Source organism: Lynx canadensis, chromosome D4 (genome assembly GCF_007474595.2).
Source record: "Lynx canadensis isolate LIC74 chromosome D4, mLynCan4.pri.v2, whole genome shotgun sequence".
Classification (NCBI taxonomy): Eukaryota; Metazoa; Chordata; class Mammalia; order Carnivora; family Felidae; genus Lynx; species Lynx canadensis.
In genome coordinates, this window is record NC_044315.2 from 13,942,394 (window position 1) to 13,969,723 (window position 27,330).

Genomic DNA, 27,330 nt, shown 5'->3' on the forward strand with positions numbered 1-27,330 from the left:
GGCCCAGGCCTTTGTATTTTTTAAAGCTGCCAGGCAATTCCAATGTGCAGGCAAGGTTGAGAATGTGATCCCTGTCCCTCTGCGGCTTAGTCTTTCAAAATCTACTTGGCAGACGGCTTCCCTTCCTCATCTCTGCCGATAGCTTCTTTACAGCTGCAATCTGGAATAAAAAAATGATTGATTGATTGAGTCACACACAATATATAAAAAATACATGCACACACATTTTTATTTATTTAACTTAGGCCCTGATTATTAGCATATAAATCAGAAAAAAACGAGTGCCTTGGAACTTACATAGCCTCTCCAAATCTTTAAAGAACCAAACTCTAAAAAACACACACAAGAGATACTTAAGTCGTAAAAAACACACACACAAACAGACTTTAATCACCTTCAGGAACCATGATCCAATAATATATTTCATAGGTAAGATCTTGTTCATCAAGATACAAAAGAAAAAAAACAAAAACAGCCTTAAACTTTAAGACATGTGCCCTTAGCAAGAGCACTTAGAGTTAGAATGGTTTATCGGCAGCATTTTGAGGTAGCATATTTTGTAAAGTCAACAGAAGTCACAGAGCTGCTCTGCAGTTTCTCATGGACACAAAGGGACAGGCCCTCAGCCTTTGCTCTCGGTGGAGGAAAACGAGTGTGTCTGTATTCAGGACCAAGTGAGCCTGAACACACTTCCTACCATCTCGCCACGGCCGTGTCTTCATACACTTCATGTATTACAGGTTTCGGAAAAGGTAAAGGCATTTTGATCCTTCTCTCCTCTTGGTGTGGTCACCGGCCCGGCTGTGGGGCCAATCTTTCTACCACATGCAATTCTCGCTGACAGAACACGCGGGGGGAAGGGAAATAGGGCATCATGGCACTTTTTTAAAACATTGGCTCTAACAATTTAATTAATTAAGAGTGACTAACTCCTCTAAGGCTATACAGAGTACTGTTTCTGAAGGTCTCCTCCATGATTCTGACCCTTAAAAGGCTCTCCCTTTTTTCTCCCCCTGAGTGTAACATTTTGGGGTATCCTTAAGCTTTCTGCAATTTTCCTGGCAGGATGGGGAGCAGAAAAGCTTTAAAAAAAATCCACACATAAAAACAACAACAAAAACCAGGTGCAGGAGCAACCCCAAGAACAGACTTCCTTTGTGCAAGTTGAAACAACCCAAGTTTACAGTTCAGGAAAACGGCCTTCTCTAAAAAAAAAAAAGTAAATATTCAGCTCAGCTCTGCGTTTTAAACACGAATATACAGTTGAAACAGGTTAAGAATTAAAGCTGCAAATATGGTCCCAACAACTTCAGACCTTGGTGCAGATCAAATTTTTGCCCATGGGCGCAGATTTATGAGGGACGTCAAATCCCTAAAGCCCTTTTGTCCCAGTATCCTTTCTGTTTGAAAGTTAAACCCTTGGAAGGAATCAATGTACAAACGAATAAAAATAGCACATGCCCAGGCAAAAAAGGGCATGAGCTGGGCCTGAGCTGCCATATGGAAAACTGCCATTGAGTATCCTATACAATTGGCAAAGGCTGCCAGCCCAGATCCAGAGCCCAAGGCATCAGTGAACTTGCCAGCCACCCAGGTCAACTGTGGACCCAAAGCCAATGACACAACTGGGCATCAGCCTTCAAGTATATGAGGTGCTACAAGAGCTGGTTTGCTCAAGGACTTGGGCTGACCCTCGGAGGCCCCTGCCTTGTCCCATGACATCCTGTGATGCAAAAAGGAAAGCACTGCTTACAGTCACTAAAACACACAGAGTGGAAGGTGGGGAATCGAACCGCTCTCTGAATATACCAGCCTAACAAATACAAATAAATTCTTCAACACTTTGTACAACTAGAAGGTGCGTGAGCTGGTATTTAAGCGATCACTTTAAGCTCTCTTTTCCCCTTTCTGGATCAAATAGGAAAATGGTTCCGTTGGGTTAACAGTGTCACTTTAAAAATGCCATAAATTAAATAAGTTAGTTCACATTTTTTTCCCCCAGCACTTAAGTTACAGAGAGTCTCTAATGTGCTTTTGAAGTCTGCATCAATAGTTCCAGGTCTCTTCTGCGGACAGCGCTGGTTCTGTGACAACCATATTCATCCAGCTGCAAAGGTATGAATTGTTCAAGCAGCCCAAGGCCCTGGCCAGCAGGACTGGTGAATAGCTTAGCCCATGATGGTTTAAAGTTTCCGCTGAATCCCAAAAATATGGTACTCCCTTTAAAAACAAACAATAACAAAAAAAAGTGTAATTCGTACATCTACTAGTTTCAGGCAAGATAATGCGGGAGGTGAGTCGGAGGTGAGCAAAACAAAGACAGTTATAAACACAAAAAAACTATCCTTCCTTACGTCAGCCATTGAACTCTTACCACCCACCTCTTGCCCCAAATAACAAACCACATCCCCAAACGCTTCCTCTAATAATGTTTCCTTATTTAAAGATTATCTTAATGATGCCCGCTTCAGCAAAATAAGCTCATGAAAACAATCTGAGGGCCATAGTCCACCATAAAAATGCTCATGTGGCTGGACTCATAAGAACTCCATAGAATAATACAAATACAAACCTTTGTTATAAAGATGAGCTGGTTTGGCTAATCCCAGAGGTACTAACGATTCTGAAATATTCAAATGCTTTATTTCTCCTCTTGTGCTCAACAAAACAATTGACCTGTATGTAAAAGTTAGAAAGTTGGAGGGAATTTCAGTAAATCAGCATGTGTTAATTGAGTACCTTTCTGAACTGAGTACACCATAGATATGCTAGATAAAAGCAGAACTCAAAACAAACAGAAAAAAAAAAACAAAAACAGATGCTTTTCACCTTCCTGCTGTTCCAAGTTTGGCTCCCCTGACCCACCCAGAACTGTGTTGCTATTCCAAGGTGTCTCCAAGAGTAGGGAAGGCAAAGGTCATTTAGGTCAGTTGACCCAGTGAACAAATTGGGACTCTGCTCTTTTATGGAATAAACTAACAGAGGAGGTTAGTTTTGTTTGTTTCAGATACTCTACTTATCTATTTAAGTCCTATTATCTATTTATCAAATAAATTAATAAACATCAATTCTAAAAAGAAATAAAACCTGTGCCCCATGGTTTGGTTTAAATTGCCCTGTTTGCTATGTAGCACAGCAACATATATACTTAGATCTGTTTGTGGATTTTCTCTTCTCCTGACCTCTCCGCTCTCCTCTGCCAATGCTATGCTGGCTTAATTACTATGGCCTCATGATTTATTTTAATATCTTATAAAACAAGCCCCCCTGTATTATTTTAAGTTGTCTACAAATATTTTATTACTCTCCCACATTTATTCTTCCAGATGAATTTCAGTACCAACTGTCAAGGACAATAGAAAAGTAACCTATTAGGACACTGATGGAAATGTGTTAAATTTCTATTTATGTAGGTAGAGTGACATCTTTACAATATTAACTTTCCCTCTAGAAACAGGGAAAATCTATCCTTTTCTTCAACTTGCTTATATCCATCAGTATTCATTTTCTTAATGAGGGTCCTGACATGTTTTATTAAGATCCAGAAGTTTTAGGTTGGTATGGATTCTCTGAAGTCATTCTAAAGCAGTGGTGACCATTCAGACTCAGAACAGAGGTCTGACCATAGCAACTCTACAGGTCTGATTCCCTTCAGGCTAGTCCCATGGAGATCACTTACAGGTCCCCACTGCCCCCCCCCCCCCCCCCCGCCCAATACGTGCACAGTATCTCCAGAAGTCACTCCCAGTTGCGCCATAACCTCTTAACACTTTGTTAAGACACAACACACAGACAGTAAAGTATTTACACCGAAAAAAAATATTTACACCGAATTTCTGCCCACTAAACATACTTATGTCACCAACCCGGATGAACAAGCACAGCACTACCCAGATTTTAAAAGTCTTCCTTCGGTCTCCTTTCTAGAAACAACCTTGTGACTTTTTAATGACTTGGTTTTAACTCTTAAGTCTATAGGGTACCGTGCAGGACACCAAGTTACCCTAAATATTGGTGGTGAGAGGTACACTATGGATTGTCTTAGGTGGACTGAGTACCTGTGTTTCCACCACTGGGAAAAGTTTTAAATCCTGAAAGAAAACTGAGGCCTTGGAATTCCCTACAAGTATCTTAAGGCAGAAGACAGGGCTACACATGCACATTGTATATTACACTCAAATAATCCAATGACTTTAGGGGACTTCCTGAGACCTGGTTCTGTAAAGTGTAATGAGCGTAAGTCATCAGATAACCGAAGATGTGTTCAAAAACTAGACAGGACTTTACTCCCCAGGAAGCTTATGTCCCTCCCTTAGTTACTTCACTAACTGAAGATCTGCATGTAAATCAATGTCTGTAGCACAACCAAGGAAGGCAGAAAGGAGCCTGAATTCATCACCTTGCCTCTAGGCAGGGTCTAACCAATCCCCAAAAAGAAAGGTTTTGTTCATGTGCCTGCTTCTTCAGAGACCAACAAAACAAAACCAATCAGACCAGGGCTCTGAAAAGAGAAACCAGATACTCAACTGCTTAAAAATCAGTTGACTCCTTTCCAGTCACTTCCATGTGAGCCAGGGGATGAATTCACAGCACAATGCCATCTGGGGGGCTTATCAGTGGGACAGATGGCCACAAAGGCAAAATTGTGTATAAAATTGCTTACATCAGTAATGAACCTTCTGAGTGAGTTAGGTGCAAAGCAGATCAACCAAATGCTAAAATGTGGGACAGTAAAGCTCCAAAATACAGAACAATTCCCCTTCAAAGAGCCTTTACACTATTTGCAAACTCTTCTAATAGCCCGACTTTCACTTATCAATGATAGGTACTTTAGACCACAGGGGTGTCCATCTGAGAAGAGGAAGGAATGGATACCTTTCAACAGCCGTAAGTGCCCACCGAGGAAAAGGGTGGAAAGACAAACCAAAGCTCAGAGTTAACCGGGTGTCACTTGCTCAAGGTGACTTGTCCCTCTTACAGAGCAAGCTTCACCTACCTTGGAGGGATGCCTGTTCTCAAATACTCTTCCAAGCGACTGATATCAGCAAGAGAGAAAACCTTCTTTGCCGTTAAGCGGAAAGGAACGCTGCAGGCATCCACAACGAGGAGGAGAACACCCGGATTTTGGATGGTAAAGTCGGTGCCGTTGACCTGAGAAGAGAGAAACGTCTTCCGCCGTCACCACCATTTCATATCTCCAGGATGGTTCATTTTTCTAGTCCGTCCCTCTGTCTTCTAAACCCATGATTCAAATTATAGTTCCAGGATTCAAGCTGCATGATCCATTTATTCTTTCTCCACCAACATCTGAAACTAAGCCAGTGTCCTCTAGACTGCGCCTCGATTGGTCTTTACTGTTGGGATAGATGCTCGAGAAAGGTATCTCAATGGAGGCACTCAGTTGAGCAGCGTGACTCTGCATGTGTACGGGATTAATTTTTGCACACACTCTCTCACTGGGGCCAATGCTTGCAAACTCAGTGAAAGATCAGTTGATAGCCTTGTACTGCAGCTCCGATAGCTCACTTAATGTCCCATTGGTTCAGAAAAAAAATACCACACCTCCCCCCACACGTAAGCCCCCCATTAGAGTTTAGGTTTGGAACAGGAGAGGAGCCAGATGGCCTCATCTCCTTTTTTCCATCCATAGCTCTCCTGTAAAATCAAAATGGAAAAGTGGTCATTTCACCAGGATTTAAGCCACAAGGTAGTAATAGATTTGGTTCACAATTATTGTGAGCTGAAGTTTCCAGTAGTCCTCTTTAAACTAAATTAGCAGTTTGAGACTTCTTGAAGAAAAAGGAACGCCAGACACATCCAAATATCATTAATTCATCAGTCAAAAAAGAAGGAAAAAAAAACCCTCACCAGACTAAAAAAATGATTCAACACCAATTTAAGCCACAGGCACTGTTCCTACCTAAAATGTGTAAAATTGGGGCATTTGGCTGGCTCAGTCGGATGAGCGTGTGGCTTCTGATCTCAGGGTTGTGAGTTCAAGCCCCAAATCGAGTGCAGAGATTACGTAAATAAATCAATAAAAACTTAAGAAGAAAGTTTTCCTTAAAAAAAAAAAGAAATAAATTGTGTAAAATTATAAACTATACTAAAGGCTAACCAAGGAGAAATGCTATCACCACCGCACCTGTACTTGTTTGGGGAAATTATATTGAAATTTTATTTCTAATCGCTACTAGTCTCACAGGAATCAAAATGACTTTTTCGCTATGTTTATATTGCTCTAATCTAGAGAATAATTCTGGAAATCCTTGAGGTAAAGTACCCTTTTATATTTGGAAAGACTGGAAGTGTTTTTAAGACACTTGTTTTTAAAACTCAGAATACATAAAATTAAGATACATCTGAGAAAAAATATATAATGATACCCAACACGCTTAAACTGTCCTTTTGCAAAGAATCCCCTAAGACCTACTGCTTAAAGAAACACAGCACTTTCCACACAGACTCAAGCAACGCCATGTCCTAGCAAAGACTCTTCAGGTACCGCAAGGAGAAAGCACTGGAGGCAAATGTGACAAAATACAATGTTCTGTGACTTTTTTGGGGTCCCGAGCACCCAGTATGCAGCAACGGAGTTTTAAAAAAAATGTCTTCACAGGGCACCTGGGTGGTTCAGTCGGTTAAGCGTCTGACTCTTGGTTTTGGCTCAGGTCATGATCTCACAGTTCTTGAGTGCAAGCCCTGTGTCAGGCCTTGCACTGACAGTGTGGAGCCTGCTTGGGATTCTCTCTCTCTCTCCCTTTCTCCCTGCCCCTGCCATGCTCACGTTCTCTCTTTCAAAATAAAAATAAAACTTACCAAAACAAAACAAAACAAAACAAAGTCTTCCGACCCTGGAGCAGAGCCTGCCTGAGATTTTTTTGAGCAAAGCAGTATCTTCTTAAATTATTTAGTGAAGTTAATAGAGCCGAAAGACTCAGCACCCACTTGCTTCCATTACACAACTGACTCCCACCCAGATACCATGCCAACCGGCTAGGATCAGGCTCTCCAGGTAGCCGACGGCATTGAGATACTGAGTTAACAAATTTCATGCCAAAAAAAATCACATCTCAAACATAGTACAAAACAAGCAGTTGCTAACACAGGATAGTAGGCATAAATATACAGTTGGGAAATCTTTGGGCTACCTTTAAATAGGAATCTTCTCTATTTATTTTTAATATTTGTGTGTGGTCATGAGATCCAACCGCTTAACAAATTTTAAGTGTGCAATACATAATTGTGGACTGTGGGGACAACGTTGTACAGCAGCTCTTGAGAGTTTATGTATCTTACTCAATTGAAACTACATGCCTGCTGATCAGGAATGCCTCATTTCACCCTCCCCCCTTAAGTAGGGATATTCTTGTTTTAACTTGTTTATTTTTGAGACAGAGAGAGAGAGAGAGAGAGAGAGATAGCGCCTGAGCTGGGGAGAGGCAGAGGGAGAGGGAGACCCAGAATCTGAGCAGGCTCCAGGCCCTGGGCTGTCAGCACAAAGCCTGACGCAGGGCTCGAGCTCACGAACCGCGAGGTCATGACCTGAGCCGAAGTCGGACACTTTACTGACTAAGCCACCCAAGTGCCCCAGTAGAGATACACTTAATTCAGAGTTGCTACAAAGCTCTTAATTCAGAGTTCAGACCTGGAAATGGATGGTGGGGATACCTGCACAACAATATCCATGGACTTCATGCCACTGAGCTGCACACTTAAAAATGATTAAGATGATTGGGGCGCCTGGGTAGCTCAGTAGGTTAAGTGTCTGACTCTTGATTTCAGCTCAAGTCATGATTTTACAGTTCGTAGGATCGAGCCCCGTGTTGGTCTCTGCACTGAGAGCTTGGGATTCTCTCTCTCAAAATAAATAAATAAACTTAAAAAAGAAAACCCTAAAAAATGGTTAAGATGATGAATGTTATGTTATAAATACTTTAACACGAGTAAAAAATTGGGAAGGAAAATAAGAGTAAGGTAGAATTTTGTCAACACACAACATATGGATTTGTGATTGTGTTGCCCACCACTTTAAAACACTGGGCTCGTATGGTTAGAGGATGGGTCAAGCAGGTGAAGGGGATTTAGAGGTACAGACCTCCAGTTATAAAATAAATAAATCACAGGGAAGAAAAGTACAGCGTAGGGAATAGAGTCAACAATATTGTAATAACTTCATATGGTGTCAGGTGGTAACTACACTTACCATGGTGAGCATTTCATAATGTATACAGCTGTCAAACCTGCTGTGCCTGGAACTAATATAACATTGTATGTCAGCTATATTTCAATTATAAAAGTTAAAAAAGAGGGGCCTTTAAAGAGACCACGCGAGACTGGGACCAGGCCCAGGCTGGATGTCACTTGGATGGCTACATACCTGCCACCACAAGAGTTCCTAACACAGTGGCACTTGGGTCAATCTGGTTTTGGACAGATCTCATGCCAACAGCTGGTTACCACTGGCGAGCTTGGCTCTTAACCCCAATTCTAAGTGTTGGCGATGAGGTTTAGGCCTTTACTTCCATAAACTTGCCCAGAACAGACAACTAACACTTCGTGAACAAATTTTGACATTCACCTCAAAGTAATCAGTAAAGACAATCTACTGAGAAAAAAAAAAAAAAGATTTTTTAGTAAGTTTGAACTTATTTAAAACTGCAAATGTTTAGGAGGTACTTATAACTTTTATTACATTGCTTGCCACCCAGGGACTATTGCCAGAGATGATTCATGTCACCGGGATGAAATATCAAAGTGAGAAACTGAGGCAGGGTACATGTCAGATGGTACTTACGGAGATCACAGACAGGTCTCCACGCTGAGTCTCTGCTTTACTGGGTGACTGGAATTGCACGGGGAGGTAGCTTTTATGAGGATCACTAGTAAACACCACCTAAACGGGGAGGAAATTCCATGTTAACGTCAACTGCATCTTCCTTCAAAAGGGCCTCAAATTAAACCCAATTATACCAAACCCAATGGTGTTTTTTCCCCCTTTGTACATATTGCATGGCCTAGAATTCCATGTTTTGATACAGATGTAACACAAGAAGTGATTGTTCCTCACCTTCTGGAATAATCCCAGTCTCAAATAATTGTACTCTTATTAATAAAACCAACTCTGCAAATGACTAAGTAAGTGTGCTTTACACTTATAAACACTTTATGCAAACAATAGTCACAAATGTTTTTAAAGGTCCTTTTCAGACCAGTTATCTTAAATAGGGACTGAGTCACTCCCGAACTAAGAAGTATAGATGACAAGGATTACCCTGTTCAAAACCTTTTAGTAGGCTGTGCATCACCAGGCTAAATTCTTCTACCAGACTTGCAATGTGTCCCATAAATCAAGCCACGCCTTATGTACGGGCCCCTAACCCACTGTTCTAGCACATTCCACACACAGTGCAGCAACTTTGCTTTCCCACAGGGCTTCATCTCCTTTCCTGCCAAAATTCTGCCTTTGCAGATGCTGTTCCCTCCCAAGAGTGTCCTTGTTTCCTTCTACTCCTCAAAATCACTCCCAGCCTCCAAATCCCACCTCCTCCCTCCTCCCTAAAGGCTTTCTTCTCATTCTAAAGCAAGCTTCTCACACAACTGAGCACCTAAAGTATATATCTTTCTGAATGGATGTCAACAACTTCCTCACAAGGGCAAATAGTCATGAGACATCATGATACTAAACATTCAGAAGCTCCACATTTCTTTGAGTCTCAGGTTTGGAGTCAAAATTTCATGTGAATTTTCCTATTTACTCCTAAGGTACATGTGCCTGTTTTTAATATTCAAAACAAACTCATTCCCTCAAATCTCCAAGTAAAAGTGATGTTTTCAAATACTTCAAGTACCATGCAATTGCACCAATATATATCATCGGTATTTTCAAAAAAATAAATTCTAACCAATGTTTCAAGCACATGCGCGTGCATGCGCGCGTGCGCACACGCACACACACACACACACACACACACACACAACAAAGAATGCTAAACATTAAGGTATGGAACCATTTAACAAGACAGGCTATTTCCTATGATGATTATTTTTAGAAATTATAATGTTGGAGTCGTAACTATAAATTATATTATCTTGTCAGTAATGAAGAACTTTCTTAACAAATTCAACTTGAGAATTGGGCTGGAGAATTGACTTTTCCACAAAGATTATCTAAAAATGCCACTATAGCAGTTAAGACATTACATGGGACAGGCAAGGATCTATATAAACTTCTTCAGGTACATGGGTGGTGGGTTGGTGGGTTGGTGGGTGGGTTGATTGGTTAGTTGGTTGGTTGGTCGGTGGGTTGGTGGTAGAGTTTTAGTTGAGTTGGAGAATAGAGGTGGCACAGGGACATGAAACACTGAAACTGTGATAGTGAACTGCCATTGAAAATATACTTACCATATAACATAATAGGAAGGAAAAAAAATCCCTACTCTTACTATCACCAATAGGCAAAAACAAAGGAGAAACATTTCTGATTCAGTAGGATTGGCATGGGACCAAGAATTCTAATATTTCACAAGTTCCCAGGTGATGCTGATGCTGTCAGTCTGGAGACCCCACTTTGAGAACCGTTTCCCTTAACCCATATTTGTTTCTGTAAAGGTTAAATATTAATTCTACACTTCTTTTTCACTTAGAATTGGTCTGACTTCCTTTAGAAACCCCATGCCCAATTTGAGCTCATATTTTGGACTTTCAATGTCATGTTTTCTTAAGACCCAGAGAGAAACTTTATAATTAAGAATATGTCAGGTGAAGCATTTCACTTCTAGCCCAAGTTAGTTTGTACTTTTAACTACAGATAAATATAATAGCACATGCTTCAAAATTAATCACTTCCAACCTTGAAAAAAAAGGAAATAATTTTCATATCAAGTGCATTTTTGGAAGAGAAATTTTACAGTCATCAATAAAACAACGTATTTTTCTACATCATTGAAATGTAAACCCAATAGCAATATTGTAACAGAATCACACCTGAGGGGGGAAAAAAGATGAGGACCAAAACGTCTATAGTCATCCAGGATAAACTGACATATTACAGGGGTAAGATATTTTTATTATGAATTTGGACTAGTTTGCTTCTTATAACCATCACATTCTAAACAATGGGCCACAATTCAGGAGAAACCATGCAATATTTCTAACTTGGCAATACAGATGTTTCAAAGAAAAATGTGCCTATTGCAAAAAAAAAAAAAAAAAAAAAAAACCAAAAAACAAAAAAAAAAAAACCCCCAAAAAAAAAAAAAAATTTTCATTCTTTCTCTCAACCCACAGTCCACTTTTCTTCCTTGTTTACCTGGCGGGTCCCGCAGCCTTGACAAAGCCCAGTGAGCATGGATGGCATGCGCTTGAGTGCTGATGGCTTCCTGTAATACTGAGGATAAGCTTTGGCCATGCAGTTACTGATGTCTTTTGAGTCCGTTGCTGCCTGGATCTTGACTCTTTCGCATCCCTGAGATGAACAGTAACTGTGGCCATCCCTGTGGCTTTTGGCTTTGAGATACAAAAATAGTAACCTGTGTAGAACACAAACCAATCCATAGGGTGTTAGACTGACACTCACAAAACTACAAAAATTCCTCAGATCAGCTCATGGCCTAAAGGGACATTCCTCTAATAAAGTAACTTTTCCTTAAAAGAAAATAAATTATAAAAGTAATAAAGTTGTTTCTCATTCCTTTCTATCCTCCTAGGGTCCTAAGTCAAATGTAAAGACTATGTTCAGAAAATATTTTGATAACCCAATTCAGGCATTCTGGAACATATCAAAGTTAATTTCTGGATTAAATTAGTTCAATGGGTAATTTGGGAGGATGGCCTTTGGTTTGGTTCAAAAATTCTTTGGAAAATTTTAGACTTGTATTGAGTTTTAGGATTTTGTAAATTAGTGTGGTTTATTCTTTTTTTTTTTTTTTGGTTTATAAATCATTTTGGTTTAAGGCATAAAATTGAAATAATAAAAATAGCAACTGTGACTTGCTTGGCTAAGGCCAAGATATGGTCTCACATCAGTTCCTGTGATGTTTACTAAGAGCAGATGGGCCTGAGGTCCTTCTGTCTGTACTTTGGCCAAAATCAAGTGAAATGAATAGTCACGCCCACTCTGAATGATCCTCCAGCTGCCAAGATGAATGGAAAAGTCACTTCCAGGCAACAGTCCAATGTCTGTCAGCGGAACTAGTGTTTCTGAACCAAGGGGAGACTGTAAAGCATTTGATCAAATGTGATTGATTACTAGAGATTAAGAACTCATATTTTAATAGGAAGTCAGTGAACAATGAAAAGTTGTGATACTGAGGAAAAAAAATCAGCCATTGTCCTAACATCGATACTTTTAACATATATGCAGAAGGAATGAAAGGGACCTAATTAGGTCTGGGCTTTTTGAGATACAATTAAAAATTGTCAAAATGAATAGAATTAAAAAGAATGAGAACCTTGGAGACTGAGGGATTATAAAAATACCTGGCTGAGCAATCCCTATCAAAATAACAGCAGCATACTTCACAGAGCTAGAACAAACAATCCTAAAATTTGTGTAGAACCAGAGAAGAACCCAAATAGCCAAAGCAATCTTGAAAAAGAAAACCAAAGCCGGAGGCATCATAATCCTGGACTTCAAGCTGTATTACAAAGCTGTAATCATCAAGACAATCTGGTACTGGCACAAAAACAGACACTCAGATCAATGGAACAGAATAGAGAACCCAGAAACGGACCCACAAACGTTTGGCCAACCAATCTTTGACAAAGCAGGAAAGAATATCCAATGGTATACAGATAGTCTCTTCAGCAAGTGGTGCTGGGAAAACTGGACAGCGACATGCAGAAAAATGAACCTGGACCACTTTCTTACACCATACGCAAAAATAAACTTAAAATGGATGAAAGACTTAAACATAAGATAGGAAGCCATCAAAATCCTAGAGAAGGCAGGCAAAAACCTCTTTGACCTTGGCTGCAGCAACTTCTTACTCAATACGTCTCCAGAGGCAAGGGAAACAAAAGCAGAAATGAACTATTGGGACCTCATCAAAATAAAAAACTTTTGCACAGCAAAGAAAACAATCAGCAAAACTAAAAAGCAACCAACGGAATGGGAGAAGATATTTGCAAATGACATATCAGATAGAGGGTTAGTATCCAAAATCTATAAAAAACTTATACAACTCAACACCCAAAAAACAAACAATCCACTGAAGAAATGGGCAAAAGACATGAATAGACACTTCTCCAAAGAAGACATCCAGATAGCCAACTGACACATGAAAATATGCTCAACATCACTCATCATCAGGGAAATACAAATCAAAACCACAATGAGATACCACCTCACACTCGTCATAATGGCTAACATGAATAACTCAGGCAACAAAAGATGTCAGCGAGGATGCGTAGAAAGAGGATCTCTTTTCACTGCTGGTGGGAATGCAAGCTGGTGCAGCCACTCTGGAAAACACTATGGAGGTTTCTCAAAAAATTAAAAACACAACTGCCCTACGACCCAGCAATTGCACTACTAGGTATTTATCCATGGGATACAGGTGTGCTGTTTCAAAGGGGCACATGCACCCCCATGTTTATAGCAGCACTATCAACAATAGCCAAAGTATGGAAAGAGTGTAAATGTCCATCGATGGATGAATGGATAAAGATGTGGTACATATATACAATAGAGTTACTCGGCAATCAAAAAGAATGAAATCTTGCCACTTGCAACTATGTGGATGGAGCTGGAGGGTATTATGCTAAGTGAAACTAGTCCATCAGAGAAAGACAAATATCTTATGACTTCACTCACACTAGGAATTTAAAGACACAAAACAGATGAATATAAGGGAAGGTAAGTAAAAATGATATCAAAATAGGGAGGGGGACAAAACATAGGAGACTCTCAAATATAGAAAACAAACGGAGGGTTGCTGGAGGCGTTGTGGGAGGGAGGAATGGGCTAAATGGGAAAGGGGCATTAAGGAATCTACTCCTGAAATCATTGTTGCATTACATGCTAACTAACTTGGATGTAAATTAAAAATAAACAAAATAGGGCGCCTGGATGGCTCAGTCAGTTGAGCGTCCGACTTTGGCTCAGGTCATGATTTCGCGGTTCATGGGTTCGACCCCAAGTCGGGCTCTGTGCTGACAGCTTGGGGCCTGGAGCCTGCTTCCGATTCTGTGTCTCCCTCTCTCTCTGCTCCTCCCCTGCTCACGCTCTGTCTTTCTCTCAAAAATAAATAAAGATTAAAAAATTTTAAATAAATAAATAAATAAATAAATAAATAAATAAATAAATAAATAAATAAATAAAATACCCGGCCGAACAAAATATTTCCCAGCTAATCATGAATTTGTGATCCCCAGACCATCCTCACAAATTTAGGTGTTGCATTTATTTTTGTGGAAAATCAATAGGGAATGTGGAATTTCTGTCATCTGTAGAAGAAAAGTCCAAGTAGGGTGTTTTAAGTCTAATTAGAAACTGAAAACCAGAGACAATTATGGTAAGAGAAGACTTAAGCTGGCCACACTGGCTGCTGGAGGGGTCCTGGAGGGCAAACGAGCTGCATCTTATTCAAAAACTAATAAGGCACTCGACTAAAACCCGACCTCATTCCCCCATCAGACTCGCCACCCTTCTCCCCATTCTGAACTTGTCTTTCCCCAAACATGCCATGCCACGTTCTTCCATGCCTCCATGCATCTATCCACACTGCTCCTAGGGACACCTTACCCCTCTCTTTCCATCTCCTCCTACTGGTTCCTCAGGAGTTAGCCCCATGACTGGGCGTCCTAGACCGAGCTTCTGGGTTACCGAAAAAGGCCTACTGAACATCCTGCTACGGGATTTACAGCATATAATCCTCTAGCTCTCTAATTACTTGCTTGGCATGCCCACATCCTTCAATGGACTGTGAATTTGTGGAAGAAATGAGCCTTATTTACATCAGTATCTTTACAGCACCTAGACGATGGCACGTGATAGGAATGTCAGCTCAAGGAATGGATACTAAAGGAGCATGCTACTTGTTGGAAGAGTACAGGAGATCGAGCCTACCATAACCCAAAGGCTGAGAGACTGTAACTGGATAAAAGCAGACAAAGCCAACAGGACCCCAGGTGAACAGGATTAGAATTAAAAAGTGGAAAGATGTAGCCTAGAGAGAGTTGAAAGCAAATATGCCATGGTTATACAGTGGTTTGTTTTTGTTTTTTGTAAACTCAAGGTCAACTTGAAAGATCACCTTAAAGGAAGAAAAAAAAAGAGAGCTTTTGCTGAAATATGAACTATATCACATGTAAATAATCATCTTAAGGGTTGTGATAGAAAAAAATTATTTTGATTTTTCATTGGGCCTACTGGTTCTTTACTGACAAGGATAATTTCTCTCTCTAAATTGCCTTAATAGGTATATGGCAAACATCTTCATTTCATTCCTGCTGCCAACTATAATTACGAGGCATTCTGTCTCTAAACCTCTAATAGTGATGAGCAGAGAATTACCCACATCAGCTGCTTTTCTAAACAGCTGTCACATCACAACCTATTCTTAGTTAGGGTGAAGAACTAGTAATTTCACCATTAAAGAAAAATAGCAATAATTCTCATTCACTGGTTGTGCCTCATTACCCCGCGCTGGAGTCAAAATAGAATTTCCTCTCCGACTGCTTTCTCTGCAATTCCTCCAGTGAATGCACAGGCTCATACTCTTCCATTTTGGATAATGAGCCATTATGGCGCTGTAAAAAGCCAAAGGTAACCTGAAAACTTGTGTTGGATGGATAGCAGAGGCCAACTCGAATCCAGTCATTCCTGTAAAGGAGAGACAATAAAACAATGAATTCACACTTAGGCCTATATAATTTTGAGTATTATAGCATATGTAAATTTCAGCCACGATTTTTCTCCTCCTTAAATTTCTCCTGTGTACTGAGCCACTAACAGTGAAGTCCTGTACCCCAACATACCAGCAAATACCCTATCTTTGTATGTTCCCCACACTTCTCAATATATATATACAACAATTGTCTGGCTTATAAAAAATGTCTTAGTTTCAACAGGACTTCAGGGAATGTGAATAGAAGTTGGATAAAATGTACTTAGGCACTGCAAGAAGAGAATAAAGTTAAGTGACATGGCTGGGTATGGGGTATACGAAGATGGAGGAGACACTAAGAGCCTGATAGCGGAAGCATACACCGGGCAAAATCTTTGAACAGAACTTTAAAAAATTTTTTTAATGTCTACTTATTTTTGAGGGAGAGAGACAGACACACACGGAATGCGAAGCAGGCTCCAGGCTGTCAGCACAGAGCCCGACGTGGGGTTCAAACTCACAAACTATGAGATCATGACCACAGCCGAAGTCTGACGCTAACCAACAGAGCCACCCAGGCGTCCCTAAAGAGAATCTTCTTTAAAGTAATCTCTGCGTCCAACCTGAGGCTCAAACTCACAACCCTGAGATCAAGAGTTGCATGCTCCACTGACTGAGCCAGCCAGGTGCCCCTTCAAAGAATTATTTTGTTTATAAATGTGTTTTTGTCTTTTATTATTGCATTTAGGATAAATACCTAGTGGTAAAATTGCTGAATATAAAGGCATATGTATTTTTAAAGTTTTGATGCATATTACCAAATTACCATGGTGTTTTTTCCTTATCTGATGTCCTATCTTTAGATATAAAATCAATACTTTCTGAAAACAATTAAAAATATTTCCCTTTTTTAAATCATTTGCTGTTTGGGGGAATTTTTTTTAAGTGATTTTTTTTTTTAAATTTTTTTTTTCAACGTTTATTTATTTTTGGGACAGAGAGAGACAGAGCATGAACGGGGGAGGGGCAGAGAGAGAGGGAGACACAGAATCGGAAACAGGCTCCAGGCTCTGAGCCGTCAGCACAGAGCCCGACGCGGGGCTCGAACTCACGGACCGCAAGATCGTGACCTGGCTGAAGTCGGACGCTTAACCGACTGCGCCACCCAGGCGCCCCAAAGTGATTTAATGTTTTGTGTGTGTGTGTGTGTGTGTGTGTGTGTGTGTGTTTTGACAGAGAGAGAGAGAGAGAGACAGTGCAAGAGGGGAGGGGCAGAGAGAGGGAGACACAGAATCTGAAGCAAGCTCCAGGCTCCAAGCTGTCAGCACAGAACCCAACGTGAGGCTCAAACTCAGGAATGGCGAGATCATGACCTGAGGCAAGGTCAGATGCCTAAATGACTGAGCCACCAGGCGCCCCTTCAGGCATTTTTTAAGTTGTGGTAAAATATATGTAACAAAAAATATCATCTTTTTATCCATTTTAACTCCACAGTTCCATGGCATTAAGTACATTGGCAAGGTTATATAAATCACTACTATTCTAAAGAATTTTTTTTAAGTTTATTTATTTATTTGGAGAAAGAGAGACAACACGCAGGGGAGGGGCAGAGAGAGAAGGGGAGAGAGGATCTAAACTGCGTTCCCGCTAACAGCAGAGAGCCCAATGCTGGGCTTGAACCCACGAACTGTGAGATCATGACCTGAGCCAAAATTGCATGCTTAACCAACTTAGCCACCCGGATGCCCCCTCTTCTAAAGAATTTTTAGGGGCACCTGGTGGCTCAGTCAGTTAACGGTCCAACTAATGGTATCGGCTCTGGTCGTGAGCCGTTTGTGAATCTGAGCCCCGCATCAGGCTCTGCGCTGAGCCCACTTGGGATTCTCTCTTTCTCTCTCTCTCTGCCCCACCCTGCTTGTTCTCTCTCTCTCTCTCTCTCTCTCAAAAAAAAAAAAAAAAAAAAAAACAAAACACTTTAAGCATTGAAACAACACGTAACAAGGCCTTAAAATTATTCATGCAGATTTTACCAGTACTTTCACTAAAGAATAATTAGAAATGCAGACCAAAAATGTCTAAGAAAAGATGCTCTGTGTCATATCATTTATAATAGCAAAAGGGGGATATGGAGAGGCTGGCAGAAGAAACACTAAATGTTCATGGAGGAAGAGAGTAGTTAAATAAATCTTGGTTTATCTATATGCTCAGAAAACACGTGAGGGCGGAGAGAGAGAACAATACGTTTGTAATGTCTCACTTCGATTAGAAGAATTCTAGGGTTTTTTTTTCCCATTTTCCTCATGTTTTTCTCTATTTTCTTTATTTTGTTTAAGGAATACGTACAGCTTTTATCATGTTTAAAGTGTTATTTGCAGAAGAGGCACTGTGACAAAACCTATGACCGCTCCATGATCATATTAAATTTGAGAAGAAAAAAATTATCTGTCTCCTCATCTTGCCTCTGCCCATGATGTAATTTTTACAAACTCTGAGCTACTTAAGCAAGGGAAGTCTGACTAAACTTCAAAAGCCCATGCAGATTTTTGAAACTTCTGGGCTCAGCCTCTTTTCACTTTAAAATATTTTTACTTGCTCAGTATTTGTTCAAAAGTTACATGTGATACTTATAGAATCCTGCATACCACGTGGTTGTAATACCTCACCTCAAGTTCGTAACCTGCCAGATACAATTCTTCGAACTACTGATCGCTGACATTTCTCCTCGAGCCTCTATAGCTATCATTTGTTTCTTTCATTGCCTTCTCCGCTGCTCACTCATGGGAGCGATAATATCATACTGGCTTTTAGGAAACTGCCCCCCAGACACATTGTGAACTAAGGATTAGAGATGAGGAGATAGAACAGAATCCAGGCAACAGATGATAATGGCCTGAACTCAGCCACAAGCATCCAGAGGTGGAAAGAAGAGGAGAGATGCAAACAACATTAAGGAGACAGAGCTAACAGGGTTTGGTCACTGATGGGAAGGGATGAAGAAAAAGAAGAGTCAGTGATGACTCCTGGGATTTTTGCCTTGGTTGACTCAGTAGGCAAGGCTGTGATTCTCCAGCAAAGGAACAGAGAAAGCGCAGCAAGTATTATAGGAAAGCAGCAATGGTCCAGTTTAGAGGATGTGCGAGATCTAACAACTCAGAACCCGCTGATATTCACCGATCCTTGGAAGTGACCTATTCAGAGCTGAATTCCTACATGTTCTATGCCTCCCTCTGTTCATTTCAAGAGAGCGTTTTAAGAGAGTTCTAACAAGTCAGAGCTTTAAGACCAGCCAGGTGAACAAGCCATTTTGATTTTTCCAGTACATATCTGAGCAGTTTCATGGAGTCTCATAGGTTAACCATCACATATAAATAGATTGGTTACCTCTACCTTTCAAAATAATCCCATCCCTCCCTTCCAGCATCTTCTGTCACCTCCCCTGAGGCACCCTATGCTCTTAACACGCTGAATCCATCAGTCCCTGAGCAGAACCAGCTTTTTCTCAAAGGTATTGTTTTTATAACAAGACAAAACACTTAGTATCCCTTCCTCAGAGGCACCTGGGTGGCTCAGACAGTTAAACATCTGTCTCTTGATTTTGGCTCAGATTGTGATCTAACGGTTCATGGGCTCCAGCCCCACGTTGGGCTCTGTGCTGACAGCATGGAGCCTGCCTAGGATTCTCTCTCTCGCCCTCTCTCTCTCTCTCTGCCCCTACCCTATTTGCTCATGCTTTCTCTCTCTCTCTCTTTTGAAACAAATAAATAATCCTTAAAAAAAAAAACAAAAAAACACTTAAAAACAAAATCACACGACTCTCCTCTGCCAAGTCTGAACTTGGCCTCAAAAATCTTTTCATGTTCTTGATTACCAAGTGCTCAGTTGGAATACCGGATAAAACTTCTTTCCATCTCAGCTATGGGGCATTAAAGTATTCAGCAGACTATATTATAACCTAATGGCTTTCTGCACATAATACCTTGACCATAGACAATAAGAAATGTTTTTAAAATGACAGGATTCAATTGCTTAATCTCATCAGCATAAAATACATACAGCCTCCACATGAGAAGAACAAAGTACATGAAAACTGGCATTCTTAACTCGCTACAGAAAAGTGATAATTTTTCTCCACTAAATTACAACTTGCTCAGCTACTTGAAGTAACCGTAAGAGAGACATACCTGTTGAAGTTTATGAGGTATAGAAAAGCAGTCCGTGGGGCAGGCCCATTCCAGTGAATGGTATAGCCCTTCTCCAGCATGATCACAGGCTGGTACTGTGGAAAGGTGGCCTTCTGGTTAATGCCTCGGAGCACCATCGGATAGGAGGGATACTCATCTCGTGCGATGGTCATCGTCAGATTCTGAGTGCTCCATGTCTGGACATAAACCTTCAAAAAACAATTAAGAATGAAAGGGAAGGGGGCGCCTGGGTGGCTCAGTCAGTTGAGCAGCTGACTTCGGCTCAGGTCATGATCTCGCGGTCCGTGAGTTCGAGCCCCGCCTCGGGCTCTGTGCTGATGGCTCAGAGCCTGGAGCCTGTTTCGGATTCTGTGTCTCCCTCTCTCTGACCCTCCCCCGTTCATGCTCTGTCTCTCTCTGTCTCAAAAATAAATAAACGTTACAAAAAAAAAAAAAAGAATGAAAGGGAAGAAGACTCTTAACTACAGAGAACAAACTGGTGGTTCCCAGAGGGGGAGGTGGGTGAGGGGATGGGTGAAATAGGTGATGGGGATTAATACACTTATCAGGGCACCTGGGTGGCTCAGTCGGTTGAGCGTCCAACTTCAGTTCATGATCTCGAGGTTCGTGGGTTCAAGCCCTGCGTCAGGCTCCGTGCTGACAGCCCGGAGCCTAGAGCCTACTTCAGATTTTGTGTCTCCCTCTCTCTCCGCCCCTCCCTTCCCTCTCAAAAATAAACAAACACTTAAAATTTTTTTTTTAAAGCACACTTACCATGGTGAGCACTGAGTGATGTATAGAATTGCTGAATCACTATATTATACACCTGACACGAACACTATATGTTAAGTCTACTGGAATTAAAACTAAAAGCTTGATACAAACTTTTAAAAAGAAGTAAGGAGGAGAGAGCAAAAGCTTAAATAGCTAAACAAACATTTCCAGCACAAAGTCCAGTGTCTCTACTTTCAGAACAGAGGTTCTGTGATCTGAGCCAGACTAAATGAGTAGAAGCCAACTTCATCGTAAGTTATACTTAAAATGAAGCCCTACTTAAACTGAAATGGTAAAACCAGACCAAGCATTCTGCTAGCCAAGATCTTCATCATCTCCTCCGCCACAACGGGCCAGCTTATTCATCAGAATATAAAGCCTTTGCGGCTTACACAGCTTGTCAAAGAAATACCTCAGTCTGAAGAACACACATCCAAAAAAAACCCGTAAATTAACGTGAAACCTGATACCCTCCAGTCAAATCTGAAAGCCTTTTCTCTAAAACAAGAGATGGAAAATTGAAATATCTTAGAGCTTCGGCTTTTCATTTTCCATGACCTACATCAGCCCAAGAAGTCATTTTTCACCCATTCAAAAAGAAAAAAAAAAGGCTTTATAAAGCACTTTACAAAAACCGGCAAAATATATTAAACAGAGACAACTTTGAGAATTCTGAATTTATTCCAGTGGTATTTGAGCCCTTGCTCTGCCAAAACAAAACCTTCCCCAAATGCATCCTCTAAAGAACAAACCTCAGAACAATTTCCTAAAGCAAATCAGTATCCTGTAACAGGATTCCCCAGAAGTCTTAAAACATTTGCAGAATACTGTATTTAATCCACAATATTTCTCTATTTTTCTTCCTGTCATTTCTACAGTTTTGTACATATTGAGCCAGGAAAGCTTAAGTCTCATTTGTGTTTCAACACAATACTCTCCTTTCTGATACCACTTAAAGATTTAAAATAGATGGGAAATATATATTTTGAGATTACTGACTGTCTTCATTTAAATATATATATATTTAGTATGTACTATATATTATAGTTACTACAAATAACATACTTATTTTTTTAATTATTATTATTTTAATGTTTATTAATTCTTGAGACAGAGACAGAGTGTGAACAGGGGAGGGGCAGAGAGAGAGGGAGACACAGAATCTGAAGCAGGCTCCAGGCTCTGAGCTGTCAGCACAGAGCCCAACGTGGGGCTTGAACCCATGGAACTGTGAGATCATGACCTGAGCCGAAGTCGGACGCTTAACTGACTGAGCCACCCAGGCACCCCATAACATACTTATTTTTAAACACAGGTTTATATTTAACCTGTAGGTTATATATAATACATATTGTTTTTAAAAATGTTTATATTTAACCTGTATTTATTTATAGGTTATATAAATGTCATATATATACATGTATATATTACAAAATATAAATTAAAATAATAAAATATTAAAACTAGCTCATAACATAAAAAACAAGTTATATATAACAGGTTATATATAATATATAATGGGAGATAGATAGATAGATAGATAGATCTCCTCCCTTCTTCCAAATCCGGGAAGATATGAGGTAGCACATATTACCTTAATTCTCCTATGTTACCACCTTTTTTCCTGAGCCCCTTTAACCCTTGGGTTAGCAAAAAACAAGCATCCCATTAAAATATATTTACAAACAGCTAAGTAATTGTTATTCTATCTTGAGATCCAGGTGTTCTACCCTTCGCTTAAAGACATAAAGTCTTCTACAAATGTCTGCAGATCTGGGCCCCCAGCCCAAATCCCAAATTCTCAGGAAAAAATTTCTGACCTGTGGTCCTACCATTCCCAGAGCCTCCTAGCAAGTATTAGATGACTTATTTCTTTCCTCATCCTTCAGTAAAAAGTGAATTACTACTCTGCTTTATAAGATGGAAGGATCAGGTTCACATTCTCAAATACACTTGAAATCCAAAGGGTTGACAGATGCATCTATAATAATTTTTTTATTTCCTTGGTGAGTACACACCACTTTCAGACAGACACATACACACGAAACTTAACTAAAACTATAGCTACAAAAAGGAGCTAAAAGCTTTTTGTTTTAATTCTAAAATTTCTTTTTTTTATTTAAGTAGGCTTCGTGCTCAGTGTGGAGCCCAGTGTGAGACTTGAACTCACAACCCTGAGATCAAGACCTGAGCTGAGTTCAAGAGTTGGATGCTTAAACGACAGAGCCACCAAAGCACCTTGTAATTCTAGAATGTCTATAGCTTCCTAGGTATTGATAGGTTACTTAGTTTTAGCAGGCAATTCTGATTAGGAATAAAATGAAAGGGGGCACCCGGGTGGCTCAGTTGGTTGAGCTTCCGACTTCAGCTCAGGTCATGATCCCAGGGTTCGTGGGTTCGAGCTCCATGTTGGGCTCTGTGCTGACAGCCTGGAGCCTGCTTCAGATTCTGTGTCTCCCTCTCTCTCTGTCCCTTCCCCACTCAGGCTCTATTTCTCTCAAAAATAAACATTAAAAAAAATTTTTTTTTTAAAGAATAAAATGAAAGGAAAAAAGAAATTACATTTTAAACCATGTTTTCTTCTTTACTAGAGTTAATTCTCCATTTTTTCCTTGTCCTTCCCAGGACTTAGACAAGAATAACATTTTTTTTTTTCCATATTGGAATAAGAAATCCCACAACAAAGAAGCTAATACTCCTTTAAAGTAAGTCAGGAGACTCCTTCCCATCTTCATCCCTCTGCCAGATTCCCTAATTTAGTAGAGATAATGACCCTGAGAGCAAAGAATAAATCCCCCTCTCAGGGGGCACAGCTGTCGCATGACAAGGAAATGTGGCCTACGACTCAGGAAATATGGGTTCTCACGCCAACCATATCCCAACTATATTTAACCAAGGGCGAGTCGTACTATTTCTGTTGGACCCACTTTTCCACCTGTTTAATTAATTTGGAGCAGTGGAACCTTAAATAAAACTGTACGAGTCCATGGGGCACCAAAGTGGCTCAGTCTATTAAGCGTCTGACTCTTGATCTCTGTTCAGGTCGTGACCTCACTGTTTGTGAGTTCCAGCCCTATGTCGGGCTCCATGTTAACAGTGCAGAGCCTGCATGGGATTCTCTCTCCCTCTCTCTCTGCCCCTCTCCCGGGCTTGTTCACATACGCTCTTTTTCTCTCTCTCTAAATAAATAAACTTAAAAAAGTTTGTCTGAGTCCATGACTCCTAATGATTTTTTTTTTCTTTTTTCCTAAAGGAAGGTCATGCCTTGGAAAGTATCGACCATGCTGAGGAGCAGAGGAGTACTCCTCGTGGAAGTGGTACTATTAGGAGCTGGTTAGGAATCAGGCACCACAGAGCATTCTGGCCTACCTGGGCATAGTTCCCGCTGCAGACCACTGCATTCCATTTGGTAATATTCACGCAGCTTGGGTGGCGGATCAGGTAATTGTCGATTCTTCCCACATACGCATCCTTGTATCCTGTCACAGAGCCGTCGATGTCGTGGAATATGGAGTTCTTATCACCATCCAGCTCACAATCTTCAAACCAGGGGCCAGGCTTCCCAAAGAAGACATTCAGAGAGACCTGCCAGCAGTGACAGACAAGGACATCACAAAATGAAGGCTTCTGCATTCCCGGCCAGCGTCCCCTGCAAGGATCCAACTGCACATCCCTTACAACTGCTTTGAGGTCAGAGCAGTTCTGAGTCACCGTTCATAGTTGTCAACCGCGGCACCCGAAGTTTTCACTTAATTATGACATGGTTCGTTGGGGGGGGGGGGTGGAAATTACAAAGCCTTGTGGAGTTCAAGTGGCAAATGTTAAAAATATAGCTGGTGTTTCCCTTTATCTTCCACTTAAAAACTATGACCTGCTCTCCAGACAAAACTAACCTATGGTAAGAGAATCAGAACAGTTGTGGGGAAGGGAAATATGGAGCCATGCATATTTGTTAAAAATTATAAACCTGACACTTAGGATGTGTGCATGTCCCTGTATGCAAATTATACCTTGATTAAATAAAGTCTGTTATAAATTCTATCTTCTGAGTTAGTTCATCATTTTATTTCACTCCAAATGCTTTAGCTGCTTGTTCATTTGACTCCTTACCCCCCCCCCCCACCAAAAAACATGTACAGTTCCAAATCAAAACAAAGGCCAAGTGTTGCCTTGGTATGCTGGGTGACCACTGAACTCACTCGAATCTGCTAGAAAGTGTATGTTACTTTCTCGTCAACGTAGACCAAACCCAGCTCAGTAATTTTTATATCAGGTAGAGTTAATTTAAAGCTTTTATTAAACATGTAGTACACAACTGCGAAGCAGGCTGCAGATTACATGTTTTATAGTCTTTAGCTGCTTCTTATTAGTGGTAAATTATTCATACTATTCAAGGGGTGCAGACACACTTTTTTTTTTTTTTTTTTGACAGAGAGAGAGAGCACAAGCAGGGTAGGAGTAGAGAGAGAGGATCCAAAGCAGGCTCTACACTGACAGCAGCAAGCCCGATATGGGGGCTCGAATTCACCAACCCTGAGATCATGACCTGAGCCAAAGTCAGACACTTAACTGACTGAGTCACCCAGGTGCCCCATCATGCTCAGATGATTTAAAGTCAAACTGAACGTCTAAATGATAAGCAATTCAATGAAAAATCACTGATGTCTGGGACACGTGGCTGGCTCTAGGTTCTTAGTCGCAGGCTTTTTTTCTCATTTCCCTTGTACATCCTGTTGTTAAACCTAAGAGAAGTCTGGGCATGTTTCCCACTTTTCAGGGAGCACAAATGTGGCAAACCATTCCCTTTACAAGCTGTTCCCAGGGCGTGAGCACCACCGGACCTCCTGGATGATGACCACCGCGTTTGCACGGCAGGGATGTTAGAAGTCGGAACTCCACAACCAACACAACACCTGATGAACTGTTTCTCAGAACGACTGTGTCGTCGTCACTGCAGCTCCATGTATGGAGGTCTGTGTGCACAGCAGGTGAACACCCGGCCTCCACACTGGAGAGCTGCTCCAAAGACCGTCCTATTTATTCACGTGGGAAGCTGCCTGCTAGTGTCGCCCTCCCTCTTCCCCTGCAGTCACGCGGCCGAAAAGAGAGCCAGCCAACCAAGCTGGCATCCCAATTTGCACCTGTGCCTCTGTTTCCTGCCTCAGCCATTCTGGAAAACCAGATACAGGCTTTGGTAAACTATCTCATGTTCTATTTTAAACTAGGCTACCACAGAGTCAGCCCATGGACGTGAATGAGAGAGGCATGAGCCACTTCCCAGTCGCGGCCGCCTGTGGAAGCGGCGAGCGAGATGGTCTGAGACTCAATCTCCACGTACCAAGGTCATTTTGGAACTGGCAAGATGGTGGAGGGAGAGGTACGTAACCTTACTGTCCTGTGTACTAACGGTACAGGGGTCACCGATGAAACTACTAAGAAAACAAACGATTCCCGTGGGCCACTGTACTGTAAACAATGATTTCTCAGTCTTCTTTGCAGTCTTCGTAAAAACCTTCCGACAGTTTTTATCCATATTTGCTTTATACCACCCCAGGACTCCTCTTCTTCCCCATCCTTTTGTCCTGTTTCCCCAAAAGAATAAGCCCCAGACAAGTAGAATACCAGGCAGAACTCAAATCGCTTCACAGATTATCACAATGAACTTCCCCAAATCCTATGTCCTCTGGTTCCTATGAAACTCTACTATCCTCAGTCCCACGCTATCACTTTAAGACACTGTCCCTTTCGAGATATCACTTGAATGTCAAAAATACCCCTGGTCACATGGGATTTCTGTTCTCACCTTGAACTCAACGGGACAGCATGCATGGAATGAGGAGTCTCTTTTGCACGTACTTCTCCTCCCAGCTGTAAAGACTGAGTACGAACACTTGGTTCGTGTGTTTGTCTCTGGGGATGTGCTACCCCTCTTGCTCCTGTCGTGGTCACCACATAGGTACCGTAAGAACATACTTACGTGTGGACCAAACTTCACGAGGGAGATGTTATTCCTGGGAGTTATCTGCCAGGGATTCTTCACAAGGAAGCCGATAGCACTGGTGTACCTATCTGGAGTTGGCACATATTTTTTGAAAGTGCACCTGGTTAGATGAATGGGCCCGTCATAAATCTGAAAGCCTCTAATTGGGAACGTCCTGTTGAAATACAAGATTGTGTTTAGTGTGCATGGGCCCATCCCTGCACCGGCACGTCACTTACAAGTTTGTTTTATAAACACTGTTGAATATCTCATACACGCTAAGCACAATTCTAGGATACTGCGGTACCATGACAAAATCCCCGAGCAGAACGGTGGAAAAGGCAAACAGAAAAACAAGGATAATTTCAGGCAGTGAGTGTTGTGCAGGCAGAGACACGGTAATACAATAGGTTGGGTAGAAGAAAGACGCTGTTTTGGACAGAACGGAGGCCTCTCTGAAGAGGTGATTTTTGCTTCCTTGAATCAACTCAGTCGAGACCTTTTATTTGGGAACTCCTATACTTTGGTTTTGGTTCCAAAATCTCTGGCAGGAGAATAAAAGACC

At 41.1% G+C, this 27,330-nt stretch overlaps 1 protein-coding gene across 3 annotated transcripts in view; it reads right to left on the reverse strand.

Moving 5' to 3' along the window:
* Positions 1–204: 204 nt before the first annotated feature.
* The window catches only part of CEMIP2 (cell migration inducing hyaluronidase 2), an 85,940-nt gene continuing 58,814 nt past the window's right edge, over positions 205–27,330 (reverse strand). For all 3 annotated transcript variants that reach the window (XM_030293215.2, XM_030293216.1, XM_030293214.1), the window contains 9 exons: positions 26,763–26,940; positions 24,155–24,370; positions 20,012–20,220; positions 15,644–15,826; positions 11,312–11,531; positions 8,798–8,896; positions 4,997–5,151; positions 2,573–2,676; positions 205–2,220 (listed from right to left, as the gene is read on the reverse strand). In XM_030293215.2, the coding sequence (XP_030149075.1) occupies positions 2,024–2,220; positions 2,573–2,676; positions 4,997–5,151; positions 8,798–8,896; positions 11,312–11,531; positions 15,644–15,826; positions 20,012–20,220; positions 24,155–24,370; positions 26,763–26,940 (1,561 nt within the window). In that variant the 3' untranslated portion in view covers positions 205–2,023. The remainder of the gene's footprint in view (positions 2,221–2,572; positions 2,677–4,996; positions 5,152–8,797; positions 8,897–11,311; positions 11,532–15,643; positions 15,827–20,011; positions 20,221–24,154; positions 24,371–26,762; positions 26,941–27,330) is intronic.